Raw genomic sequence first — 23837 nt, 5'->3', positions numbered from 1 at the left:
GAAGGTTTTGTACGGATTTGAACCGGCGCATTCTTGTGTGTAATGCTGAGGCTCACATGGTAACCGCTGGCGCGCTCAGTGAGGTTCATCTGAACACCTCCTGAGTCCTGAACCTCCCTCTACCTCCAACTCTCTCTCCCTCTCGCTCTGATGGAGGGGGCGGGGCGTATCGGGGGGCTGCAGGGTGTTTTGTTTGTTCCTCTGTCTCTGGTTACCCAGCCTGCCCCGCTCTGGTGTTGCCTGGTCACGTCTCTCATCGGCTCTTTTTATTGTTTACCTTCCTAATGAGGGGGGCGGGGCTCTGCTGGACGTGATTGACAACCCCCCCAAGCCCCTCAGCCCTCTTTAGCTCTTCCCCTTCAAGAATCAACCAGGGTTTGGCTTTTTGGCTCACCACTGCTTTGAAGGAGGAGGACATTTTTAAACCTTTGCGGTTTGGAAGGAAGTTTTCAGATGATTTTTTTTCCTTCCCTTTCTGTGGGCCGGCACATCGGGGGGGGGGGGAACGCCGTGGGAAAGGTGTGACGACTTCCTGTCGCACAATTATCTAAACCTGATGACTCATCGGATTCGCCGTGTCCCAGTTCAGCCCACATTCTCTCCGTCCTAAATTACCACTGGAGTCAACAGCAACAACAAAAAAAGACAAGACACTAACAGCGTTCAGAAACAAGTTTAGACACATTTCTGAGGAGTTTGACGACGACAGTGTAAATTTAATAAAGGCTTTTGCTCTACTTTCTACTCCAAGTGTTTTAGCACACTTTAAATAAGACAAAACTAACTCATAAGTAACTTTTCAGCAAAAAGCAGGAGCTTGGGTTAATTCCTTAATATTGATGAAAAAGTATCAGTTCCACTGGCAGATTATTTCACTTATCATATGACATTTTATTTCGTTAAAAACAAAATAATCTGTCAATGGAACCAGAACATTTTCATCAATATTGAGGGATTATTGACTAAAAACAAGCTTCTGTATCTTGCTAAAAAAGTTATTTATGACTTAGTTTTGTCTTGTACAAAGACATTTGACGTGGAAACGAGACCAAAAACACTTTGTGAGATTTTGTAATTTTGCCGGAAGACGCTGAGAGCCAAATATTGGGAGTGTGTTTGTTTCGCTCTATAGCTGACTTCAAAGGCACGAGCAGGGCCAATCAGGAGAGAGCAAACCTTTCAGGACCAACACACTGGGCCCAGCAGGACTCACACACACAGACACACACGCAGTCTAACTGCTGCAATTTGACTGAACAAAGGGGAGGCGGGGGGTGGATATTTATTTTTAATAAAGCTCACGTATTTTAGGACTGACAATTCACAACATTCCTATTCCTCTGGGATCAATATTGATAGAGAGAAGTTAGCCTACAGAAGCAGTGCGGTGCTGTGTTTGGATTCTCTCTGGGATATGTGTGTGGGTGTGTGTGTGTGTGTGTGTGTGTAGGGCTGCAGAGAAGCTGAAGATATCCTGCTCTCCTTAAGCTGCAAAGCAGCCAAATAAATCTGCACACTCTGACGTTGGGGCTCTTCAGCCGAGGCGACTTCGGATCAGGATGTGTTGGAGAAACGTGCGGAGGATTTGTTAAAATCGCACAGAAACGTTGTGGTGATGTTCGTGTTTTTTTGGGAGGGGGGCGGAGGGAGGGCGTAACGCTGCCCCCGGTGGCGGCTGAACATAGAGCCGAGGCGGATATTTGAGCCCCAGGGGGAAGTGGGTGCTCCCCTGTAGGCAGCCCCCCCTCCTGCGGGAGGCTGAGGGGATTTGGATCAGGGTCCCACCTGGGCCCCGTGGGGCCCCTTCCTGGAAAGTCCCTAGAGAACTGAGGCTAGAGTCAGGGGGTTGGGAGGGGGGGGGGGCTCACCTGCTTGTTTATTTAAAGGAACTGATCAGGAAATTAATTATTTTCAATTTTCACCCAAATCATCACTACATGACTTGATAATGTCTTCATTCAGGCTGAAACACGAGGATTTCCTTCTGATCAAACATTTTCAGTTCTCTGATCAATACCTGGGCCTTCACGGTGGCAGCATGGTCCTGTGGGAGCGTGAGTCCTTGTATCTCCATGCGCGTAAAAGCTGCACATCGCTGTGACAATACGCCTCAAGGACGTTTGCTCAGAACGGAGTGTGTCTCGACTGATCCTCAGCTCGGTCCAACAGGACGACCTTTGACCCGCGGGTTCACCGTTCAAACTCCTGAAGTTGGGAATCTCTCTTTTAAAGACGTCGGTTTTGTAGAGATGACGTTTTTTTCCACTCAGAGTGACGCAACGTTTTCTTCCTTCAGGTGTCAAAAGTCTGAAGCTTCCTCTGATTTTTGCAGACTGGCAGAAAACCGAAGCCCAGAAGAGACGAGAGCAGCTGCTGCTGGACGAACTGGTCATACTGGTCAACAAACGGGACGCGCTGGTCCGGGACCTGGACGCCCAGGAGAAAGAGTGAGTTACTTACAGAGCAGTCAAAAAAACGTTGTATGAAAACGGTTTAAAGCAATGAGGGGTTTTCAAAGCCTCCGGTGCCGGTTATTCTTTTTTGTTCCCCCCCCACTGGTACTCCGGTTGGTCCGACCCCACCTTTGGGGGTGGGATCTCTTCCAGATCCGTGGTGCCAGAAAGGGTGAAAGGTCACAGTGTGGCCCCTGGCACGAATCCACCATGGCACCACTTCATCCCAACACCACACACACACCCCCACACACACCCACACACACACAGCTCCTTCGGGACTCGTGACGTTTTGATGTTTGTGGTCCACAGGGCCGAGGCGGAGGACGAGCACCTGGAGAGGACGCTGGAGCAGAACAAAGGCAAGATGGCCAAGAAAGAGGAGAAGTGTGTCCTTCAGTGATCAAACCAACAAAATGTAGCCGATTAAAGAAATGTATCATCATGAACATCCTCACTTTTCCTATTGTTTCATAGCAGCTCATAGAATCCTGACGAGGTTTTTAGTCCACTTTGACAAGCAGAGACTCAAACTTTGCACCAACTTTCTACCGAATCGCAGTTTCCACTTCTTTTTTTTTCTTCTCCATTTTAACTCCCGGTTCTTGGAAAAAAAACAAAAAAAAAACGGTACCGTTATGTAATATAAATATGTTTTCAAGATGGAGAGCGCAGAGCAGAATGAGGACACCAGAGGTACAGCACAGCTGGGTTTGATGAGGGGGATATTTCCCATCATCATCATCATCATCATCATCAGATATTAAGTGTTTTTTAAAGAAAAGAAACAAGACGTGATTTTTTGAGCTTACTTGACATTTAGTTGCTTCACTTTATACTTGTAAAATATCTTAACTGCATTACTGTTTATAAATCTTGCATAAATCTTTCCTGTTGTTTTTATTATTATTATTATTATTATTATTATTATTATTATTATTGTCTTGGCTTGAAACCAAAAGAAATAGTTTAGAAAAAAAGTTATTGTATATTTCCTTCATTTTTCTGCTTTCTGGCTCCTCATTTGAATCCCCAACAGTCTGAAACAGCAGACATGTTTATTATTTATTGTTGTTTGTCCCACAAGCTACTTGTGGGTGAAAACTCTGTCATGTTTCATGTTTTTTTTTTTTTTTGTGTGTGTTTGTTTCTTTGCTCAGCTAATTTTGGTTCCTATTTATTGTTTTTGGAAGAGGAGAGAAAAAGATGTTGCTTCCATTTGTATCTCTTAGAGCTCCACACGTCCTTTACCTGTGAACATTTATCTGATTATTTATTCCAGTCATAACCCAAGTCTCCAGTAATAAAGTCCTTATGATTTCATACTCCACAGCAGGGTGTCTGGCCTGTTTTGTGTCACTCTAAAGCAGATTTAGGTTTTTTTAAGGTGAGCATTATAGATGTTTTACTGTTCGCTATGATCTCTACTATTTGTCTATTTTGGATACTTAATAAATGCACAATTTGTCACCTGATGAAGTGGCCTTCATCAACTTCCTGTCTTCAAATCTCCTGCTGTTTTCCTATAAATTTGCGTTTAGGATTTCACTCTGAACACTTTCCACTGAAGGATATTTTTTAAAACGAGTCTATTTTTTGTTGTTGTTTTGTTTTCTGGCCGGTTTGCTGCTGAACGCGTCTGAGACATTTGAGCCAACCGAGAAAACTTTACATCTTTTTATATTTACCTTTTTAAGATGACATTGTTTGTTTTTGTTGTTGTTTTTTTTAAGCTGCATTATTCCCTGATGTCAAACCGAGGTGACCTGTGAAACGTGTCTCTGGGAAACGGGGCCGCGGCTGCAGGATGAGCGCCGGTTAACCCTCCGCTCCGTCCCCGCAGGCAGAACCTCCCATCCGCGATTAAAGCGGTGAAATCGGTTGTGACAGCAGACGTCCTCCTCGACTTCTCTGATACTTTCAGATTAATTTGATGATCTGTTTCTTCTCTGCTTGGGACCGACTTTTTTTTTTTTTTTTTTTTTTTTGCGCGCACATTACGCACGGCGCGTCCCCCGAGGCGCTTTGTTTTACACTCCGGCTGTGAGGGCGTTAAAATAATACTCCACATTTAAAGTACATTTATTCTGTTCTAACTTGTTTCGGTTTTCAAACACTTTTTAAAAAATATATACATAATTATAGAGGCGGCAAACTGAACTTTTTGTCGAAGTTTTGAGCTCGTTTTGGTTCCTTTAGGAAATTCGCCTCATTAAAGCTGCGCTCAAATCGCACAATCTGAAAAGAAATAAACGCCTGAAATGATTCTGACTTACCTCTGCGGCTCCACTCACTGGTTATGGACAATTTATTAATGCTCCAGATGCAGGGGGAAAAAATAATAATAATAATAAACGGGTGGGAAAAACATCTGGATCCAGTCTCCTTTCGGCGGGACCTTCGCTGCGTTTCCCCCCGACAGGTGCTGCGCGCCGGTCGGCCTCCGCAGCTCGCCGGGAGCCGGGAGCTCCGGAGCTCTGCGTGCGACGGGAACCCGAAGCTTCCCGCAACAAACCACTCTGAGGTTTATGCATCATCGTTTTAATAAGCACCGACAACATCCCCGCAGATCCGAGCTTCTTCCAATCCTCCCGGCTGAAGGGACAAAACTTTTCAACCCCCCCACCCCCTCCTCCTCTCCTCTCCTCTCCTCTCCTCCGCTCTAATCCCAGGCTTTACCAGCTCAGCATTAAGAAAATTCAACTGCAATTTGGGATTAGACAAAATGCTCTTATTACAAAAAGCTTGGTGCAACTTGATAACTTGATACTTGTTCAGGGGGGTTTATCTGGAGGTCTCACATCGAGAAAAGGAAGAGGGGGGGAAAAAACAAGAAATGTGAGGGGAAATGTCAGAATAAGCCGTCTCTTTTGTGTTGGGAAGGCCATATTTGTTGAATGGCCTTTTTGCATAATTTAACGGAGCCTCTGTGTGTGTGTGTGTGTGTGTGTGTGTGTGTGTGTGTGTGTGTGTGTGTGTGTGTGTGTGTGTGTGTGTGTGTGTGTGTGTGTGTGTGTGTGAACAGGAGGGGTGCTGGTATTTGGATCTTTGGCGGGCCTCTGACTGCTTGGACTTCAGAAATAAAATGCAGAAAAGGTTCGGGGAAGGGTTTGACCTCTTTCAAATCACCTTTCATTTCTCCCCTGCTTCTTTCATGTCTGATTTTGATCTGATTTGATCCTGTGCGGCTGCGTTTAAAAAGAAAAAAAAGCCGCCTTTTAAGCATCACCACTGCGGGCCTCGACACACAACCTGCAGCATTTATCTGTCTAGTCAAAGTCCTCGTGCGTGCTCTGCTTTAACGCGTAAAGATGTAATTTCCACCCCTTCACTTGACTCCATTTTGTTTATTCTGCATTTAAGAGATCCGCGGTTTTTTTTCTTTCCTTCTTCCTGTTTTGACCTTCAACAACAAATGGACGGAAATTTCAAACGTATTCATCTTAAAAGGTTTTGCTTTTTAAAAACATCAACGTGCTCGAGCGGCTGCAGCTTCTGCCTCTTTTTTTTTTTTTAACCCGCTTTCCTCCGCAGTGAGTTGGAGGTCTTTCCCTATTAAACTTTACGTCAAACATCCTCAAATGTAATTCTAAATGGGGATTAAACCTCATTAATATTCATGAGATTTGTCTCTGTGTGTGAGTGTGTAGAGGAGGGAGAAAAAGAGAGGGAAAAAGAGGGAGGGGGTATCAATAAAAATCAAAATGGATAAATTTAACTTCTCTCCGCCTGGTTTCATCGCTCCACTTTTTCATTTTTTTTTTTTTTTAAAGATGGGAAACAGTTTTGAAAAGGAGATAAAATATAAATAAAAACTGAACCGGATTTGAGCGTCAAAATGGAACCCCCCCCCCCCCCCCCCCAGTTATTTCTAGATGTTTGGTATAAAAACCCCAGATTTGTAGATGATGTGACGCTTAAAAAAACACAACAACAATGGCATTTTCTGTCAATAAAATAAAATCCCACATGTTTAGTTTTATTTCAAGTGCTCTGTCACCTCCTTGACTGTGTCTTCCTCTAGATTCAGTTGGTTCCAGTTTGCGCACTCACTCTGGCGCACAGTGGAGCGGCAGGCCCGCTGCTGCTGCTGCTGCTGCTGCTGCTGCTGCTGCTGCTGCTGCTGCTGCTGCTGCTGCTGCTGCTGCTGCTGCTGCTGCTGCTGCGGGCCTCTGAATCGTTTCCATCTTCCATAAAAAGCCTCCGAGCTGCTTCCTCCTGCTCTCCGGGATCGGTCGGTGGAGGAGGTGCAGCGGGAGGTGGAGGGGTGCGTGGTGGGAGAAAAGGAGGCGGTGTCCTCCCTTTGCCGCCCCCCCATCTCCCCAATGTCTGCCTCCGCGCGCTCATTGGCGGCCCGCGCCGTCCGTCACGGCCGCAGCCGCTCTGTGATTGGCTGCGGGAGGCGGATCCCGCAGGTGATCCTCCGCTCATAGAGGCGCGGGGCGGAGAGAAGGTGATCAATCTCCATCCGTCTCCATTAGAAATCACCTTTAACAGCCTGACAGACGACGACGAGCCCCCCTGAAAAAAGCAAATGAGTTTGATTTGTGCGGCCGTAAAAACGCCCGGAACCGCGGCGAGGACGCGCTGAGCCCGTCTGCGCCTCCTTAAAAAAATAAATATATATATATACATATATATCCCGTGATGCCGCTGGCTTTGCGCACTGTTGTTTGGTTTTGAGCAAGTCTGCGACTTCTTCGGCAGGTTTCCTCCTACTGGATAATTTTACTCGCCTCTTGCGGTCCGAGGGCTCGGGAGGAAAGAAGGAAGGAAGGAAGGAAGGAGTAAAACAAGGTAAAGTTTGTTTTTTTATTCCTCCCTCACTTTTAATACTTCAACTTTCTTTTTTTTTTCTTTTTAGTTTTGGTGACAGAACCTAATTCAATTTGCGTAAGAATTTTCCGCAGACATATCAATTAATGCCGCAAAGTGAAGGACTTTCAGCTGCAGCCGAATCAACTTTCCTCCAGGAGCGAAGATAATTTTCACATTTCAATTCCAATTCTTCCCTTTGAGTTTTTTTTTTCCCCTCCTTTCTGAGCGCAATTGGCCATTAAAGCGTGTGAAGCACTCTGTAGATAATTGGGAGAGGCGTGTTTTGGTTTTTGTTAATTTATTTCGCTGATAAGAGCCCTTGTGAAGCTCGTTCTCTCTCCCCGGAGGTCTAATCTAAATTCTAATGGAGTTCATTTGCACCGAGATGTCGTCCCCTCTTCTCCTCTCCTCCTCGGCCCGCCACGACTGCAATACACGTCGGTCTTGGCTGGGCTTCGGTTCGGTTCGGCCAGTCAGGCCCCGGATTGTTAGAAATAATTTAATCCACGCGTCACCCCGCAGCGCTGCGTTTGGGTTGAGATTTTGCGGGGAATTCTGGATTCTGCGAGTCCAGACGAGTTGCTTAAAATCTTTATTCCATCTAGAACTGATTCGGAGTGGAGTGAATTTAAACACCTTCACGTTAAGCACGTCTACAAAATTACAAATTTCTATGGAGTAAATGTGTCTAATTTTTTTTATTTTTTTAAAATTTGGTTTGCATCAATTTATTCTATTTATTTACTGCACGTTTTAGACGGAGTGCCTCCCTGTGTGTGTTTTAATGCAAATGGCTGCAGGGGATCCTGCTTGTGGTTTAAAAAAAAAAAAAAAAAGAAAAAAGAAGAAAAAAAGCGACGACCAGAAAAATAACAAAATAAAAAAAATTTCAAAATAAGGACCAATTTCCAGAAAGGCTCCTGATTGCATCATTAATATGATATCAAACTCATCCGTGACCTACTTATATTTTATATTACGTGCAAAGTGTTTTGTCAGAGCAGAGCTACTCAACACACACACACACACACACACACACACACACACTGGAGTTTGACTCGGCTGAGCTGCAGGTTTTTTGTTTTGTGTGTGAAAGTTTGTTTTATAGAGCATTTCACGCATTTTTAAAGAGTATTTTTTAAGTTGTAAATTATATGATTTGAAATGGTTGCTGGGAAAATGCTGTGGATAATTACAGCCATATAAATGCTGCTGCAATCTAACCAAATTAACACGGAAATCAGAACTTTACATCTGAACCTGCAGGGATCCTCCAGCTCCTCTCATCCTCTTTCACTATTTAAAACAGGGATGTTATTATAAATCCTGTTTATAAAATTGTTTTTAAGAGGTGAGTTGTGGAGGCTGACAAACACACGTCAACCTTTTTTGTTGTTTATTTCTTTCTTCATGAAAGTCCGAATAAACGACTAATACTTGTGTTTGTAGAGCGTGATGATTAAACAGTGCAATGTATATTACTGCTATGGAGACATAAAACTATTTATTTTGATGTTTGTATTTAATTGTCTTTCAGCTTGAGTTGCCCCCCCCCCAAAAAAAAACAGGCCAATAGAAAATTTTTTATTTTTTGTAAGACCAATTAACGCCATAATATTTATGCTTGAATGTCAGGCAAATGTCAGACAAAAAGGCCTCGCTGATTATTATTATTATGATTATTATTATTATTATTCTCTGTGCAGTAACTTGAATCGGTCCCCTGCTCCGTCAAGCTGCAGCATCGGGGGAAGCTGAACCACTGGCCTGAGCTGGGTGGAGCAGTGACCGCCTGTAGCATGATGTCCTACCTCAAACAGCCCCCCTATGGGGTCAACGGCCTGGGGCTGAGCGGCGCTGCCATGGACCTGCTGCACCCCTCGGTGGGGTACCCAGGTAGGAGCCCCGGCACTTTGGTTAACGCCGTTAAAGCTGCTGGAGAACCGGAGACATTAATTAAGCTAGCTGCTTAGTGTAGCTGCTCGCGCTAATTTTTTTTATTATTTTTTTTTACCAGTGGACTATTTATTTGGGAAAATGTAGGTAATGTGTGAAAAAATACACTCTAAATTTGTTTTAAGGCCTTCAGACAGTGAGTTCAAATGAAACTATTTGGCTGCGGTTTAACCAGCTCGGCTTTTATTTTAACTTCACAACACGTCTGTGACTGACTGTCCAGCGTTTTGTTCACCGTGTTTCGTCCTCCTGCGCCCGTTTCCCCCCCGCAGCGACTCCCAGGAAGCAGCGGAGGGAGCGGACCACCTTCACCCGCTCGCAGCTGGACGTCCTGGAGGCTCTGTTCGCCAAAACCCGGTACCCGGACATCTTCATGCGGGAGGAGGTGGCGCTGAAGATCAACCTGCCGGAGTCCCGAGTTCAGGTGAATTAAAATAAGACATCCCGAATTCAGGAGGGGGGGATGAATAATTAAAAAAATATGAAGCAAATTGTAATTTTAGGTTATATTCACTTTATAACAAACATATTTTATTATTGCACCCCAAAAAATCGCCGTTTTAATATAATTAATAAATTGTAAAGAGCATGAATGAGATTATTTTTTACTGTTAGTGACGTCATTTAATCCAGAACAGTCATCGGGTAATCGTTACCGTTAGCCAGCCAGCTAGTTTATATCCCAGATTATCTTTAATACTTTCCTCATTTTCATGCACAAAAATGTCACAGAATCCCTTCTCTACACATTCTTAAGACAATTAATAATTAATTACTAAAATCCGAGAAACCTGAATGAGGAAACTTTTTTTTTTTCTTCCCCAGTATTTTAGATTAATTTTGTGATTGGACAGTTTGAGTCAAGTAATGAGCCAGTAAAGCAATACGAGCTTAACTTATGACTAAATTAATTAATGGTAGTAAAAGATTGGCTCATTAGTCAATGGGAACGTTACTGTAACCACTTTACATTAGAGGCTATAGAACTGGATTATTATGCTGGGGGTTTGGTCTACCTGATTTACCTGCACTGCTTTAGTTTAGCTAACAGAAAAACTTCATAATATTCTGCATATTTGCTCATGAATGCTCATACTTTAACAGTGTATTGTGTGTATATATATATATATATATATATATATATTTATATATATATATATATATATATATATATAAATATATATATATATATATTTATATATATATATATATATATATATATATATATATTTATATATATATATATATATATATATATATATATATATATATATATATATATATATATATATATATATAAATAAGCAGGTTGATGTTTGCTGTAATTTGATCTGAAGTGCAGGAAGAACAAGATCGTTCCCTGGAAATACTGCACACACATTTAACCGCTGCAGCACAATGCCAGACAAATACTACTCTTAAAAGACATAATGGGGGGAGCCGAGGCCGCCGTCTCACAGTTTGAGTTATTTTCAGAATGTATGTGTGAAACAAAATGCTCTACAAGATCCTACCCTCTCAGTGCTCTAGAGTTACCCCACTGTGTGGTGAAACTCAATAGCCTGTTATCTTAGAGCCGTCTACAAGGTATGAAATTAGACCCCTGGCTGATCCAAGCCAAGGGGCCGAGGTGGAAATGAACCTTGATGGATAATAACCCTCAATTTTCCTCCATAATGTACTCCCAGCATGGCCTAGGAGTTTTTCCCTTTATTTGTTTCATGGTGGTTGGTAACTCCTGCTTGGTGTGTGTGTGTGTTTTTGTGTGTGTGTGTTGTTTTGCGTACAGGTGTGGTTCAAGAACAGGAGGGCCAAGTGTCGCCAGCAGCAGCAGAGCGGCAGCAGCGCCAAAGCCAGGCCGCCCAAGAAGAAGTCCTCTCCGGCCCGGGAGAGCACCGGCTCGGAGAGCAGCGGTCAGTTCACTCCTCCCGCCGTGTCCAGCGCCGGCTCTTCCTCCTCCTCCACCTCGTCCACCAACCACACGGGGCCCGCCGCGCTCAGCAGCACCTCTACCTCCATCAGCACCGTCTCCTCCATCTGGAGCCCCGCCATCTCTCCGGGAAACGCCCCCGCGCCTGCCGTCGCCCCGCTTCCCGAGCCGGGACCCCCGTCCAACGCCTCCTGCATGCAGCGGTCCGTGTCGGGCTCGGCCGCCGCCGCCACCTCCTACCCCATGTCCTACAACCAGACGCCGGGCTACGGCCAGGGCTACCCGGGCCCGTCCAGCTCCTACTTCAGCAGCGTAGACTGTGGCTCCTACCTGGCGCCCATGCACTCCCACCACCACCCCCACCAGCTGAGCCCCATGACGGCCTCCTCCATGTCCGGCCACCCGCACCACCACATCACCCAGTCGTCGGGGCACCACCACCACCACCACCAGGCCTACGGCGGCTCCGGCCTGGCCTTCAACTCCTCCGACTGCCTGGATTACAAAGAGCAGACGGCGGCCTCGTCATGGAAACTCAACTTTAATGCCACGGACTGCTTGGACTACAAAGACCAGGCCTCCTGGAGGTTCCAGGTCTTGTGATTCAGCTTTTTAACTTTTTTTTTTGTTGTTGTTTTTCTTCTTGGCTTCTTTTCCTGCTGCCCCCTCTTCTATTAGTTTGTTGCTTGTTATTAAAAACAAAGAGTTTATGAACCATAACGACTTGCTCAGCAGTCGAACTGCTCTTCTCCCCACTTGTCCTCCGTATTATAGAGAAAAAAAGAAGAAAGAAATTACAAAAAAAATCCTGTTGCGCATCAGGAGCAGCTTTGAGGCGATTTCTAAAAATGTGGAGGAGCTTAAACTGTTCTACAAAACACGACTCGGACAAACTCCTACAACCACCAGCCCTCTGGACGGGAGGAATATTTTCCCCTCCGTTGCACTGACGGGGAAACAAACTGCCCTCCTGCCCCTTTTACCTCCAACCCCTGTCAGATTCTGTACAGTTTTTATTTCTCAAAATTTGTTATTTTAGGACAACAGAGATTTTTAGTCAGCTGCATCACGGAGCTGAAATATGTAAATACTATTTGGGTCAGTTACAGTGACCATGTTTAGGTTTTTTTTTTGTTTTTCTTTCTTTCTTTTTCTGTTTCTGAATTTAAAATTGTTTATAACAACTTTGGGAGGAAAAAAAAAAAAACACGCTATGTAAATCTTTCTAAATATTCCAAAGATGACAAATTGGCCATGAAGTTGCGTTTTTTCACATGGGGGTTTTATTCAGAAAAAAATACTTAAAACTTTTGGATGTCTTGGATTTAACAAAAGGGGGGAAAAAGGCATCAGACCAAACGTTATTCCAGCCTCTCCATCTTCCAACCAGATCTCCTCTCTTGAGCATTGTGGTGACACTGGACATGTTTGGACCGCAGCACTTGGCTTAATTGTGGGGTCAAAGTTTTTTTGTGTTTTATTTTTATTATTATTATTATTATTATTATTGGAGGGGGGGGGGAAATGTGGATTTAATGGTCCAATAAGAGAGTGAGATGTTGAATGTATCTCAAAGGCAACCACACTTGCATACATGTTCATCCAATAAAGATCCCTTAAGTCCAAATTAATTTTCCATAAGTGGATTCTGTCTCAGTTTGACTCCCGGCGGGGAGCTTTTTTTTTTTTTTTTATAATTTATTTAATTTTTTTTTTTTTTAGATGCTTGTACAGCCGAAAATTACAAAAATCCACACTGCTGTTTTCTCTCATTTGAACTAGTCACACTTTTATTTAAAGGCCTGTTTATTTTGTTTCTCTCTAATTACAGCGGGGTAAATGCAAATTAGTGCGTAATTAAAACAAGCCTTGAACGCGTGTAGGGCCCGCATTTCCATTTTAGAGAGCGGATGTTTAATCCTCTCTGCCCGCCTTAAATTGAAACACCAACGTCTCTCCTTGCTTTGGGGAGGCTAAGGGTATTTATTTATTTTTATTTTGACTCTGCCGTTTAAAAGAAGAAGAAGAAGGAAAAAGGAGGAAGCCGGAAGACATTTGATCGAGGCGTAATTGAATGCAGCGCAGTAATTGCGTGATAATTACTCCTGGTTTCTCCAAAATAACCCGCAGGAATCTCGGGGCCTCTGATGCGGTAATTGCGGAGGTGGGGCCAGGTTCAGGGGGGTCGCATGTAAGAAGTGTGTTTGATGCGTTTATTCTCACAGGCAACAGAAAGACGGCGAGAGGTAACCAAAATAATAATAATAATAATGATGATGATGATGATAATGATGGCGGCAGGAGGCCGCAGAGAGCGGAAGAACCTGTTAACTCATGGGCGTATTAACAAAGCAACTTTTTTTTCTCTCCTCACACTTCTTCTCTTGCTTTTTTTTTAAAAAATTATTTTATTTTTGTCAAATATGTTTATAAAGCATATTTGACAAAATATGCTTTATAAAGTTAAAATTAACTGTGAAGATCCATCCATCCATTTTCTTCCGCTTATCCGGGCTCGGGTCGCGGGGGTAGCAGCTTCAGAAGGAGAAGATATTCATTTTTAAGGTTATGTTTTTGTAACGATTATAACAAAAAAAAAAAATGGTGAAATTATCTTAACTTCTAGCTAAATGACGCCTTTTCAAAACGCTTCAAACTAAAACTGAAAGGTGACGAGGAAGAGTTTGCGTCATTTTTAAAGGCCAAGGAGCTGAAAAAAGGAAAAAAAAAAAAAAAAAACAACCTTTAAATCTGATCAGATCGGCGGCCGGATCGATCCGGGCCTCTCCGCCTGCAGGGAGCGCGTCCAGCTGCTGCTCTCGCCTCTGTTTATGTAGCTCAGACTCGCGGCAGCTGAATAAATATCGGCCGAACGGGGAACATCAAAAACGTGTTTGCGTCAAGACGCGCAAACAAGCGCCGCGCAATGTCCACCAACAGCGGCGGATTTGTTCGGATTTGCATCAAACAAACATTTGCGGATCAATCTTGCGCGACTCGTTTGAGGAGCTGCGAGGAGCCACAGGTTTTTCATGAGGCAGCTGCGACCAAAAAAACCCCCCAAAACAAAACATTTGTCTGCATGTGCAAGAAAAAGAAAAAAGGGGATCAGGGTCAGAAAGAGAAAAAGACGGATTAACAGCTCGGTTGAGAGAAAAAAAAATAACCACTACGAGTGAAATAATTGAGATAATTATTCTACAGAGTAAAGTAAAAAAAACAACTTTTTTTTTTTCTATTATTTTGGGTGTTTTACGCGCAGGATCCTTCCTTCCATCCGCACATTTAAACCTGGTGCAGCAACTTTGGGGTTAAAGAAAAGACAATTATGGAGATCTGTAATAATTACAAATAAACTCCTGAGCAACTTTCCGTTTAATAAAATAGCATCAAAAGTTAGGATTTAGTCAAAAACTAACACTGACATAAACAGAAATGACAGATTTGTTTTTAAAAACAGTTTTAGTTTCATAATTTTGATCTTTTTTTTTTCGCAACTGTTAGCGGCAGAAAGTCATCCTAAACTCTTAATCAAAATTTTAAAAGTTACTTTTTATGTCTTGCTTTTTGGGAAAGTTGTGAAAAAATGTTAAGGTGATTAAAACAAAACAAAACAAGGGGGGGAGGAGAGTGCAAATGTTTTCTTTTGTTGTTGTTGCCATCAGATATTTTCCTTTCACTGCCTGATTCATCAGGTTTCACCACAAGATGCTGAAAGCAGAAGTGGAAACGTCAGCCCCTCGTCTGAACTCTGAAACGCAACAAGAGTGAGAACAAAAACCGTCTTTACAAAAGCCGCTCGGCTGACGCCGCCGTCCCCTCACAGCGTTTCTCACTTGGCTGCAGCGCTGCTCCTGGCAGCAGCATCCATGTTGTTTTAGGGCTTTGAGAGGGTTTAAGGTGAGGCTGCGTTTTCAACTCCTCACGACCAGAGCTTTTGCCAGACTTACGTTAGTACAGATTCTTCTTGCAGAGAGCTGGAACGTTAGCTGGTCCTGCTGTATGTGAATAGGAGGTTTTAACCGCAGCCGACTTCAAACTCCGTTCAGTGACCTCATCGATTGCTGCTGGCCGGTTGTTAACCATTTAACCCTTTGGCCTCTCCTCCTCTGGTGAAGTTGTGGACTGGAACCTGCTGACATTGTGTTCACACTTTGACCAAAAGATGAACTGGAACCAGGCTGCACTATACATTTGCATCAGTGCTTGTATTTCTACAGAGAGGGAGAGAACGAAGACAAAGCCAGATCAATCCACCGGTATTTTGAGTTTTGCGAGATCTCAAAGGTTTTGATAGTGGTTGGTGTGCTGGGACCATTTTCTTCCATTTCCACGCTCATCTTTCATTGACTACAGCAGTGAGAAGCAATGCAGAGGATTATATTTACCTGAGAGGTTAATCTGAGGTCAACTGTACAGCGACATGGGTGTAGACTGGGCTGCCGTCTCTGGTTTCTCTGCTTGGTCCGACAAGGTTACCTACCTCTTTCCTCGATGGAAGCACGTTTCTTTGGTTCTCTTTTGTGGTTTCTTTGCTGTACGTTTCAGGAATCACAAGACCTCTGGAATCCAAACTAAACCAAGATGAGAAAAAAAAACAGAGCAAAGTCTAACAGCTGCAGTTTCCAAAAACCTCCAGGAGCATTCATAAAGTTCCTGGTGGGGTTGGTGCTCGCTACATATGATTGAGAAGATGAAGAGTTGGAGTGTTTTTGTCAGTAGGGAGGACTTAAAGGACTCTGGTTACCTGATCGTTAAGTGTGCTGGGAGATCTGGTCCACTTGCACCAGATAAACCGGTTGGACAAAACTGTACCTGAAAAATGGTTTCCAAATGGTGTGACAACTTCTGCAGCTTGATTACCATCGGGAATTCTGCATCGTCGAATTGTTGCAGGGATTTGACAAAAAGTCTGATTAAAAACATTGTGGCCTAAAAGCTTTTGATTGACGATGGTGACCAAAATAAAACATGTTAACATGGGCATTTGAACACAAACTACAAAAGAAAAACGCCAATCATGTTGTCTTGGTCAATGTCACAAGTGTGAAAAGAAAAACAGCACAGCTCTAGCAATTTGTTGAGACATACTTTATCTGCCCTAAAACGTGATGTTGAGCAATTCCAACAGCTTTAGAGCAAAAATGCATCGGTTCTGAAGTTGGTAGTCACGGACAAAGTGCTCTGCATATTACAGAGGCTACTGTCCTTGCTATGCTGCTTTGGGTGAACAAGAATGAACTTCAAATTGTCACAGATTAGCCTGATTTAAACTAGCCCGGTAAAAACTAGCCCCTTGTTTGACGTTTTGATTCCTACAGAGGGTCTGGATCCTCGGCTATTGAGAAACAATTGCTTCCTGGAGGCGTGGACTCTACTGAAGTTTAAAATTTTATCTAATTGTTAATGTTTACCCGCGATTTACATAATGCGCCAGTTCGACGTTCGGAAATTGCCTGTGCTGTAAGCAACCATCATCCAATGTGAAAAGAGATGTACAGAACAAAACAAAATGGCTGTTAATTAAATATTCACAACTTCTTCTTCTGTTCACTGACTGAGAAAATTCTACCAGAGCAATCCAGCTCAATGGGAGAAAGCTTAGATGGAGTGCTGACGGGAGATGAGAATCAAACAAGATAGCGTAGGAAAGGCAACAATCAGGCCAGATTTGAACCATAAACTAACTTTACAAAGAGACCCGACATATTTTCCTGCAGTTGCAGAGTAGCAGTGAAGCTAGATATTTCTCCCCAGTGCATATTTTGTAAGATAAAAAGCAAAGATTGAGTTCTTTAGCATTTTCAGTCATTGTATGCTAATGTTTTAGCCACCTGTGAATAAGAGGACTCCAGTATAATCTTTAAAAATGTAATTAAAACGGTGATAAACACATTATTGTTGACGTTCCTTGTTCAAAGCATTCACACTCACGCCAAACTGTTAGCATGCTAACCACAGATGGAACCAGGTGATGAAAACGTCCCAGAAGTTCAAACTCGGGGCAGTAAAACAGAAGTAAACAGCTGTTCTAAGGTCAACGGAGCAATCAAACCATTTCCTTCCTGCTTTGCTTCACCTGATGGGAAAATCAGACTAAACTGGTCTGGTAGCAGCGCAGCAGCTCTCTGCGGTTTCTAAACAGACCACTCCCTTCAGATGAAACCTCAGATGACGGCTGCTTGTCCCGACGACTTCCTTGCTTCCCAGTCTCCTTCCTTGTAAAATCAGTCGCATCTTGGAGAGCAGGGATGGATTAGGAAGGTATTTGAGGGGAATTATCTCATCTGAAAGGGATGCGGCAGACCCTCGTCCCAACTTGTCTTCGCCCTCTTCCAGATCTGGGAGAGCTTAATGGGGGCTTGTTGGCCCGCGGGCCTCGACGTTTCACACAGAGCCTGTGTGAAAACCGATTGCCACTTTTCCTCTTCCAGCTCTTTTCCTCTTCTGTGTCAAAGACATGTTTACAAAGGAAGACATCTAAAAGCTTCATTCATGGCCGGATCCTCAGAAATTATACGAATCTAAAGTTATCCAACAATAACTCTAGATAAATAAGGGAGTAAATTATTAGCTATAAATGAAGAAATCTGATTTTATTAGCTATAAAATGATTTGGAGGAATAAATATTCATTACGTCCAATTATTTGTGTACTTTCAGATTGACAAGGAGACATTTATTTCAATTTAAGCTATTTAATTGCTACTAATGGCAAAATAAAACCAACTTATTTGAACTCAAATTCAATAATCTGTCTATTTGACGTCTAGAATGGCCCTGACACGCGTTCCTATGATATTTCGGTAAATTTGAGTCGTGCCCATCAGAAATAAACCCATAAGTGGAGCCCTGTCCGCCCTCAGGGGGAGAGAGGGTTGGTCCAATCAGGGGGGGCATCATTAGATGCTAAGGCTTCTGCAGAAACTCTGCACAGCTGTTGCACTGAGGAGGAAAAAAAAAAAAGGAGGAAAAAAAGGCAGATAACCTGAGTGCTGGAGGCTTGATTCGTTTCCAAAATGTTAACAAGGCCGTTTCGCAGCTCCAGCCCCCCGCGCAGTATGTTAATACCACTAATAAGCCTATCTCTGCAAGTCATCACGGATGGCAAAGATCTGAGGCAATAAAGCTGCTGGCCGCGTTTTAAATGAAGCATTTGTGATTTCACAAAGCCGACATAATTGCTGAAAGGGGTGACAGAGGAGACCGCGTGGTACCCTTACTTTGTTTTTTTATTATTACTATTATTCGTCTGCGTTACATTATTATTTAATTTGTGTGATGAGATTTCACCGTTTGTGCGTCAAAACATGTGACGGCGCGGGGCATTCAGGGGGCGGGGGGGGGGGGGGGGGGGCTCGCCTTTTTAAAGGCAATTTTGCAGCTTTTCTCGAAGCCGTCACGTCGAACAATCAGCGGATGACGCAGTTTTGGTTTGTAAATTATGAACGCGTCAAGAGATGCCGCGCGCGCGCTGACAGATGCCACTTATCGGCAGCTGCGTCTGCAGTGCGACTGTATCATCAGAGGGCAAACATAACAACACCCCGATGTTTACCTAAGAGAAGTATTAGTATCAGTCACAAATGTAATTCCTTTCAGCTTGTTGGATTGACTACCCGCAAAACAGACAATGATTTTTTTTTTTTTTTTTAAAAAGCCAACAAAACAAGAAGAAAAAGAAGAAAAAAGCAGCAGAAAAGCATCCTCGTTGATCTTCTGTCCATTTCCAGCATCACTTCTTGTATGTTTTTTTTTTTGTGGAAATCCTCTTAGAATGCAAAGTAAATAGATTACGATACAGTGAGGGATTAGAGCTCGCGCGGCGCTGTCAGATTAGTCGGCGAGAGCAGCGCGTCGACAGCTCTGACACGGCTGTGGCTGCTGTTCAGGAAAGGGGCTCCGGCTCCGCAAGACGGATGCTTTAAAGGCGCTGCCTGGCTCCCGTTCATGAATAAAACTGCGGCCCGTAATCTCGGCCAAAACACACACACACACACACACACACACACACACACACACACACACACACACACACACACACACACACACACACACACACACACACACACACACACACACGCATTTACAGAGTACACTCACAGTCACACATGCAAGGGGATGCTTGCAACATAAACTACCAACACAAAACGTCTTTATTTTATTCAGGTTGCTGAGTGGCAGGTTTTGATGTACTTGTAACAGAAAAACTGTCCATGTTTTGTTAGACGCTCTACAAAAATGTATTTGATCAACTGAATATGTTTTAATTGCGCACATTCCGTTTTGCATGAATAACATTTCAGATAAGCATCCTTCTTTGCAAATAAAAACATGCATCTATTGGGATACATAAGGAGAATATAATAGTATGTTGTCGCCTTTTGGGAATAAAATCCTTTTTTTTTTCAAACCATTCCTAAATGAACTACATGGAGCATCCCGGGGTCTTCGTCATCCTGGAAGAAAAAGAACAGAAACACCATTTATTGTCACGGATCAGTTTACTTTCATAAGCTCTTATAAGTGCAGCATGAACATGCAAATCTAGTAATTTATTTTGTTAGGCTAATAAATTAAGTGCATATAGTCTAAAATAATCTCAACTGTGGTTTTTTTGTTCTTAGAAAATGAATAAATGATTCAAAGTTGGACACTAAACCTGAACTGCTGGCTGCATACAATGAATGGCATCATGAAGTGCCTAATATGAGGAAACAATGCAGAAAGATGCCTTAGATAAAAATGAAATGGAAAAAGATCATGCTTTTCACTCAGAAGACCAGAAGTTTAATACAGAAATGCCTCATCATTGTCTGTAGAAACACACATCCTGTGGATCCTGTGTAAAGGATCCTGTATACCTGGAAAAAGCATCAACATGCTTTCATTTCTTCATATTTTGTGACATGGAAGGGAAAAAACAATGTAAAAAAATTTGCAAATAAAAATCTGGAAGGGTGGCTGCATTTCTGGTCGGCCCACTTGAGCCAATCATCTCTTAGTCTGGTCTATCGGTGCCTCTACCATCTTTTCTAGAGACTAAATTCAGAGGACCACCAGTCTGACCACAGATTCTTGATCTGGTGTGGATGGTGTGTTCAGGGTGATGTGCAGCGTCAGTTTTCTGCCACATGTAGTATTTAGCATTAGAAAATTTGAGTTCTGCTTCGTCTGAGCGGTGCATGATGACATGTGATTCATGTCCCACTTGAGGCTTGTTGCAAACTTAAAAAAAAAATGCTTCTTACATATTTTCTTCAACACGCCATTTTTCTGCAAAGGCCAGATTTGTGAAGAGCACGGCTATTAATCACCATGTCAACAACAGATTCTTCCACCTGAGCTGTGGATCTCCTCCAGAGTTGCCACAGGCTGATTTTCTAAATAATGCTCTCCTTAGCTGAGCAGTAAGTTTAGGTGGAGGGAGACGTATTGGTAAGTTTGTGCCATACTTCTCTACAATTTTCTCCCAAAGTTTTCCACTTTGTTCTTTGGTGTATGATATAAAGTCTCCATAAATAAACTCATGTTATGTGACTAAATATAAGGGTTACGACAGCGATGGCGACTAAAGTTTGGGACTCGTACTCAAGTCACACTCAAGTTGCATAAACTTAAGTGTATGCAACTTCAGTGACTTCAGTCTTGACCTGGACTTGCGACTTAAAGGGGAAGTACTGATTAAAACTGACTTGTTTGAGCTTTACATCATGCTATGTTATGCCCTCATCAAAAACACACTGGAGTGCTGCTTTGATTCTTTGATGCATGTCTGAGAAATCCATTAAATCTCCCATAGAAACCATTCAGCTCAGCAAAATGCCTCAGTGCACCCAGCACCACCCCGAGACTCCTCCACTCAGCTCCTTCAGACTAGCCAGAAGCAATTAGTAAACCCCTGATGGAACTGCACATCTGCTGAGCTCATTAAACTTCTCAGTGAAACGCTGGTAAAAATGTTGTTAAAAAATAGAGACGCATTGTTGTCATATTTGATACTGTATATATTGCATTTTGTAACAACTGAAGTGAACATTGATTGAGTTATAAAATTACAGTGTGCCTGGAAAAACATAATTTTTCCTCTTTAAAAATTGTGAACAATCTTGTTTTTGTGTGTTTTGCTTACTATCTCTTCTCTGTCTCAGACATAAACGCGTGCGCATGTGGCGTGTAAACCATCACAATAACGACAGCGCTGTTTGCGTCCCGTCCATTAAAAGACTAAAAGTTGTTACTGTCAGGGTTTTTATGTCAGGATCATTTTGGTTAAATTTAAATTCTGTTTTTAAAGACAGAGTTTTGATTTTTAGTTCACAGTCCTCATTTTTCTTTTAGAGTAAAAGACAGAAGATGATAGTGAATGTTGAATCAACTATGTCCGTTTTGATTAAAAAAAAAAAAAAAACTTGTTTGGAGAAAAACCCAGATACAAGAAAACATTTGTGTGTGATTTACTTTAACTGTATTTGTTATTTAGCAGTTAACGCTAATGATCATTCCTTATATAGCACAATGTAGCGTTCTATGCAAACCATACAGCAGAAGTGTCATGACAGATAAAATGATTTGAATTTTGACTGCGTGTTACTCAAATACAGATGACTTGAGACTTGACTTGAACTCGCAAACAACGACTTGTGAACACCTCTGGGTTATGACACTTCTGTCAGTCTACTTACGTTCCCTCCTTCTCTGTTGCCGCCACTGCTTCCTGCATAAACAGAAGCAAAAACAACAGAATATGGCTGCTGTAGTAACAGTGACACTTCAACAGTAAACAGTTCACACGATTGCTCAGAGTCCAACATGTCGTCTTTCTGGCTTTTAACGAATGTAAATAAAAAAAACCACGTTGTCACTTATGGTGATCTCCCTCTCTTTGAGCTCAGCGCTAATCAGGTTGTGATTGACATTAAAACCCCAGCATGCCTTAAACAGAAGACGTTGATGCTAATGTTTCCTTTCAATAGCCTACAGTCCGGATTATGGAGCGACAGAGCGATTCGGTGCTGAGACAATTGCAAATGAAATGGAATTATTAAAATGTAAAGAGCAGTGAGAAGAGGACGAGAAGTGATGTTTTTTTAATGGACGTTTTCTAAGAAACCGGTTAGTGAGCTCAGATGTTTGAAAGCACTGAGAGCAGTACAAGCAGAAATGTCGCTTGACAAGTGTTGGTGTGTGAGCACTGAGAGCATCCGCACTTCTCTGTAGATCACAACCAGCGGTCATAATTAAACATCGCTTAGGTTGAGAGAAAAATATTTGCTACCTTTCAGACTTTCTTGCACTTGCATGTTTCCGATCATCAAACAGATTGAAAATATAATACGATGACAGCCAGAGGAAATGTAGGGAGCAGCTTTTAAGTTTCAAAGCATCATCTGGAGCGCCGATGGCCTGATTTTCCCACAGTTCATCATTCAACAATAAGAAAAAAATAAAAGGCATCTGGTGGAGAAACTGAGGGCAAAATTCACAGCTGACCAAAAAGATCCAAAAGACTGTATCACATTTACCAAAAAAGAACATTTTAATGACTTGCTGCACTTTGGGGAAAATATTCTGTAGACTGACAAGATGAAATTGGGACTTTTTGAAAACAAAATGAAGGATTTGGACGGTCCTAGTCAAAATCTAGACTTTAATCTGATTGAGATGGTCTAGCACACCTTAAAGCAGGCCCAAGGAATGGAAAAACATCACTACTAGTTTTCACAGACGGCTTTTGAGGCTTATCTTTTGTTTGACATAAGCATTTGTTTGATGATCTGAAACAATTATGTGTGGCAAAAAAGATTAAACTGAAGAAATATGCAAGTCGGGGAATACCTTTTCAAAGCATTGCATGCTGCTGTGTTTGTTTGAGCTACAGTTTTGTTATGGTCTGATTACGACCCACAGAAGACCCACCTGTCTGTCTCAGCGTTCTGAGCAGATCTGGACTGACCGCCACATGGACGGACTCTGGTCTCCTTAGTCTGGTCCGTTCATCGGCTCTAAAGAACAGCAACACAGCACGATTAGTTGTGTACACATCTGTTAAACACAGAACAATTTACTAATTCAGTACCTCGACCAAGCCAAGGAAAGTGCTGGTTAAACCATCTAAAATGTCACAGAGGTCAGGAAAAGAACATCCATCTCAACAGGAATGCGTTTCAGACCATCATGTCACTTTACTAAGCTTTTTGGTTATATCTATTCTGCGTACATTGCTAGAGGAAGGTTTGGTGGACGGAGCCAGAAGTACAGCGCTCAGGACGAGGTGTGACAGCGAAGCCTTTAAACTGGTCAACAGTCCAAGCATTTAGAAAGAAAATTGATATTTCACTGATAATGTTCTGATAAAAGACACAGTTTGGGTGTAAATCAATAAAAAATGTCATAAAGACACAAAAGAACCAGCAACAACAAAGACAAAAACTGTTGGAAGACAGAGATACAAATGGACAGCTGTTAACTGATTTGTGTTTGAGAGAGTTTATGAGAACTCTTCACATGATGTGTTTCCAATACAAATCAGTGGAGGAATCTATAGAGAAAGAAAACAGAAAGACAAAAAGAAAGAAAGAAGGAAAGAAAGAAGGCCAGACAGAGAGACGGACTTTAATCCTGGTTGATCAGTTGGTTGGTTGGTTGGATGGTTGGTTGGTTGGTTGGCTGGTTGGTTGG

At 42.6% G+C, this 23837-nt stretch overlaps 3 protein-coding genes and 1 long non-coding RNA gene across 16 annotated transcripts in view; 2 read left to right on the top strand and 2 right to left on the bottom strand.

Annotated features, from left to right (window-relative positions):
• Positions 1 to 3783, top strand: part of ehbp1 (EH domain binding protein 1) — a 163632-nt gene extending 159849 nt beyond the window's left edge. For 7 of the 9 annotated variants that reach the window (XM_023327198.1, XM_023327197.1, XM_023327202.1 and 4 more), the window contains 2 exons: positions 2333 to 2447; positions 2766 to 2856. In XM_023327198.1, coding sequence (XP_023182966.1) covers positions 2333 to 2447; positions 2766 to 2856 — 206 coding nt within the window. Of the gene's footprint in view, positions 1 to 2332; positions 2448 to 2765 lie in introns of all 9 variants that reach the window. The other 2 variants (XM_023327204.1, XM_023327199.1) reach the window with 1 other exon arrangement.
• Positions 1274 to 3004, bottom strand: LOC111606517. The gene is made up of 3 exons (XR_002752060.1): positions 2912 to 3004; positions 2710 to 2799; positions 1274 to 2427 (listed from the first exon to the last, which is right to left on the bottom strand). It is a non-coding gene; the product is annotated as an uncharacterized LOC111606517 (long non-coding RNA).
• Positions 3784 to 6914: 3131 nt separating the features above from the next.
• LOC102229947 (homeobox protein OTX1 B) lies at positions 6915 to 12784 on the top strand. Of its 2 annotated transcripts, none has more exons than XM_005806560.3 (4): positions 6915 to 7250; positions 9008 to 9167; positions 9500 to 9651; positions 11017 to 12784. In XM_005806560.3, exons 2-4 carry the CDS (start codon positions 9071 to 9073, stop codon positions 11758 to 11760), a joined length of 993 nt encoding a protein of 330 aa, XP_005806617.1. In that variant the 5' UTR covers positions 6915 to 7250; positions 9008 to 9070; the 3' UTR covers positions 11761 to 12784. The 2 variants fall into 2 exon arrangements, with proteins under 2 accessions (XP_005806617.1, XP_023182871.1); XM_023327103.1 differs by having other exon boundaries at positions 8978 to 9167.
• Positions 12785 to 19324: 6540 nt separating this feature from the next.
• wdpcp (WD repeat containing planar cell polarity effector) overlaps positions 19325 to 23837 on the bottom strand; it is a 95959-nt gene continuing 91446 nt past the window's right edge. For all 4 annotated transcript variants that reach the window (XM_023327072.1, XM_014471588.2, XM_023327074.1 and 1 more), the window contains 3 exons: positions 23076 to 23161; positions 21842 to 21873; positions 19325 to 19615 (listed from right to left, as the gene is read on the bottom strand). In XM_023327072.1, coding sequence (XP_023182840.1) covers positions 19565 to 19615; positions 21842 to 21873; positions 23076 to 23161 — 169 coding nt within the window. In that variant the 3' untranslated portion in view covers positions 19325 to 19564. The remainder of the gene's footprint in view (positions 19616 to 21841; positions 21874 to 23075; positions 23162 to 23837) is intronic.

Source organism: Xiphophorus maculatus, chromosome 22 (assembly GCF_002775205.1).
Source record: "Xiphophorus maculatus strain JP 163 A chromosome 22, X_maculatus-5.0-male, whole genome shotgun sequence".
NCBI classification, from domain to species: Eukaryota; Metazoa; Chordata; class Actinopteri; order Cyprinodontiformes; family Poeciliidae; genus Xiphophorus; species Xiphophorus maculatus.
The sequence above is the reverse complement of the archived record's forward strand: the minus strand, read 5'-3'. Positions and strand labels throughout refer to the sequence as shown.

Coding starts and splice junctions, on each gene's coding strand:
- LOC102229947 (XM_005806560.3), top strand. CDS start 9,071: ATGATGTCCTACCTCAAACAGCCCCCCTATGGGGTCAACGGCCTGGGG. Junction 9,168..9,499: donor CCCCTCGGTGGGGTACCCAG/GTAGGAGCCCCG, acceptor TCCCCCCCGCAG/CGACTCCCAGGAAGCAGCGG. Junction 9,652..11,016: donor TGCCGGAGTCCCGAGTTCAG/GTGAATTAAAAT, acceptor TTTTGCGTACAG/GTGTGGTTCAAGAACAGGAG.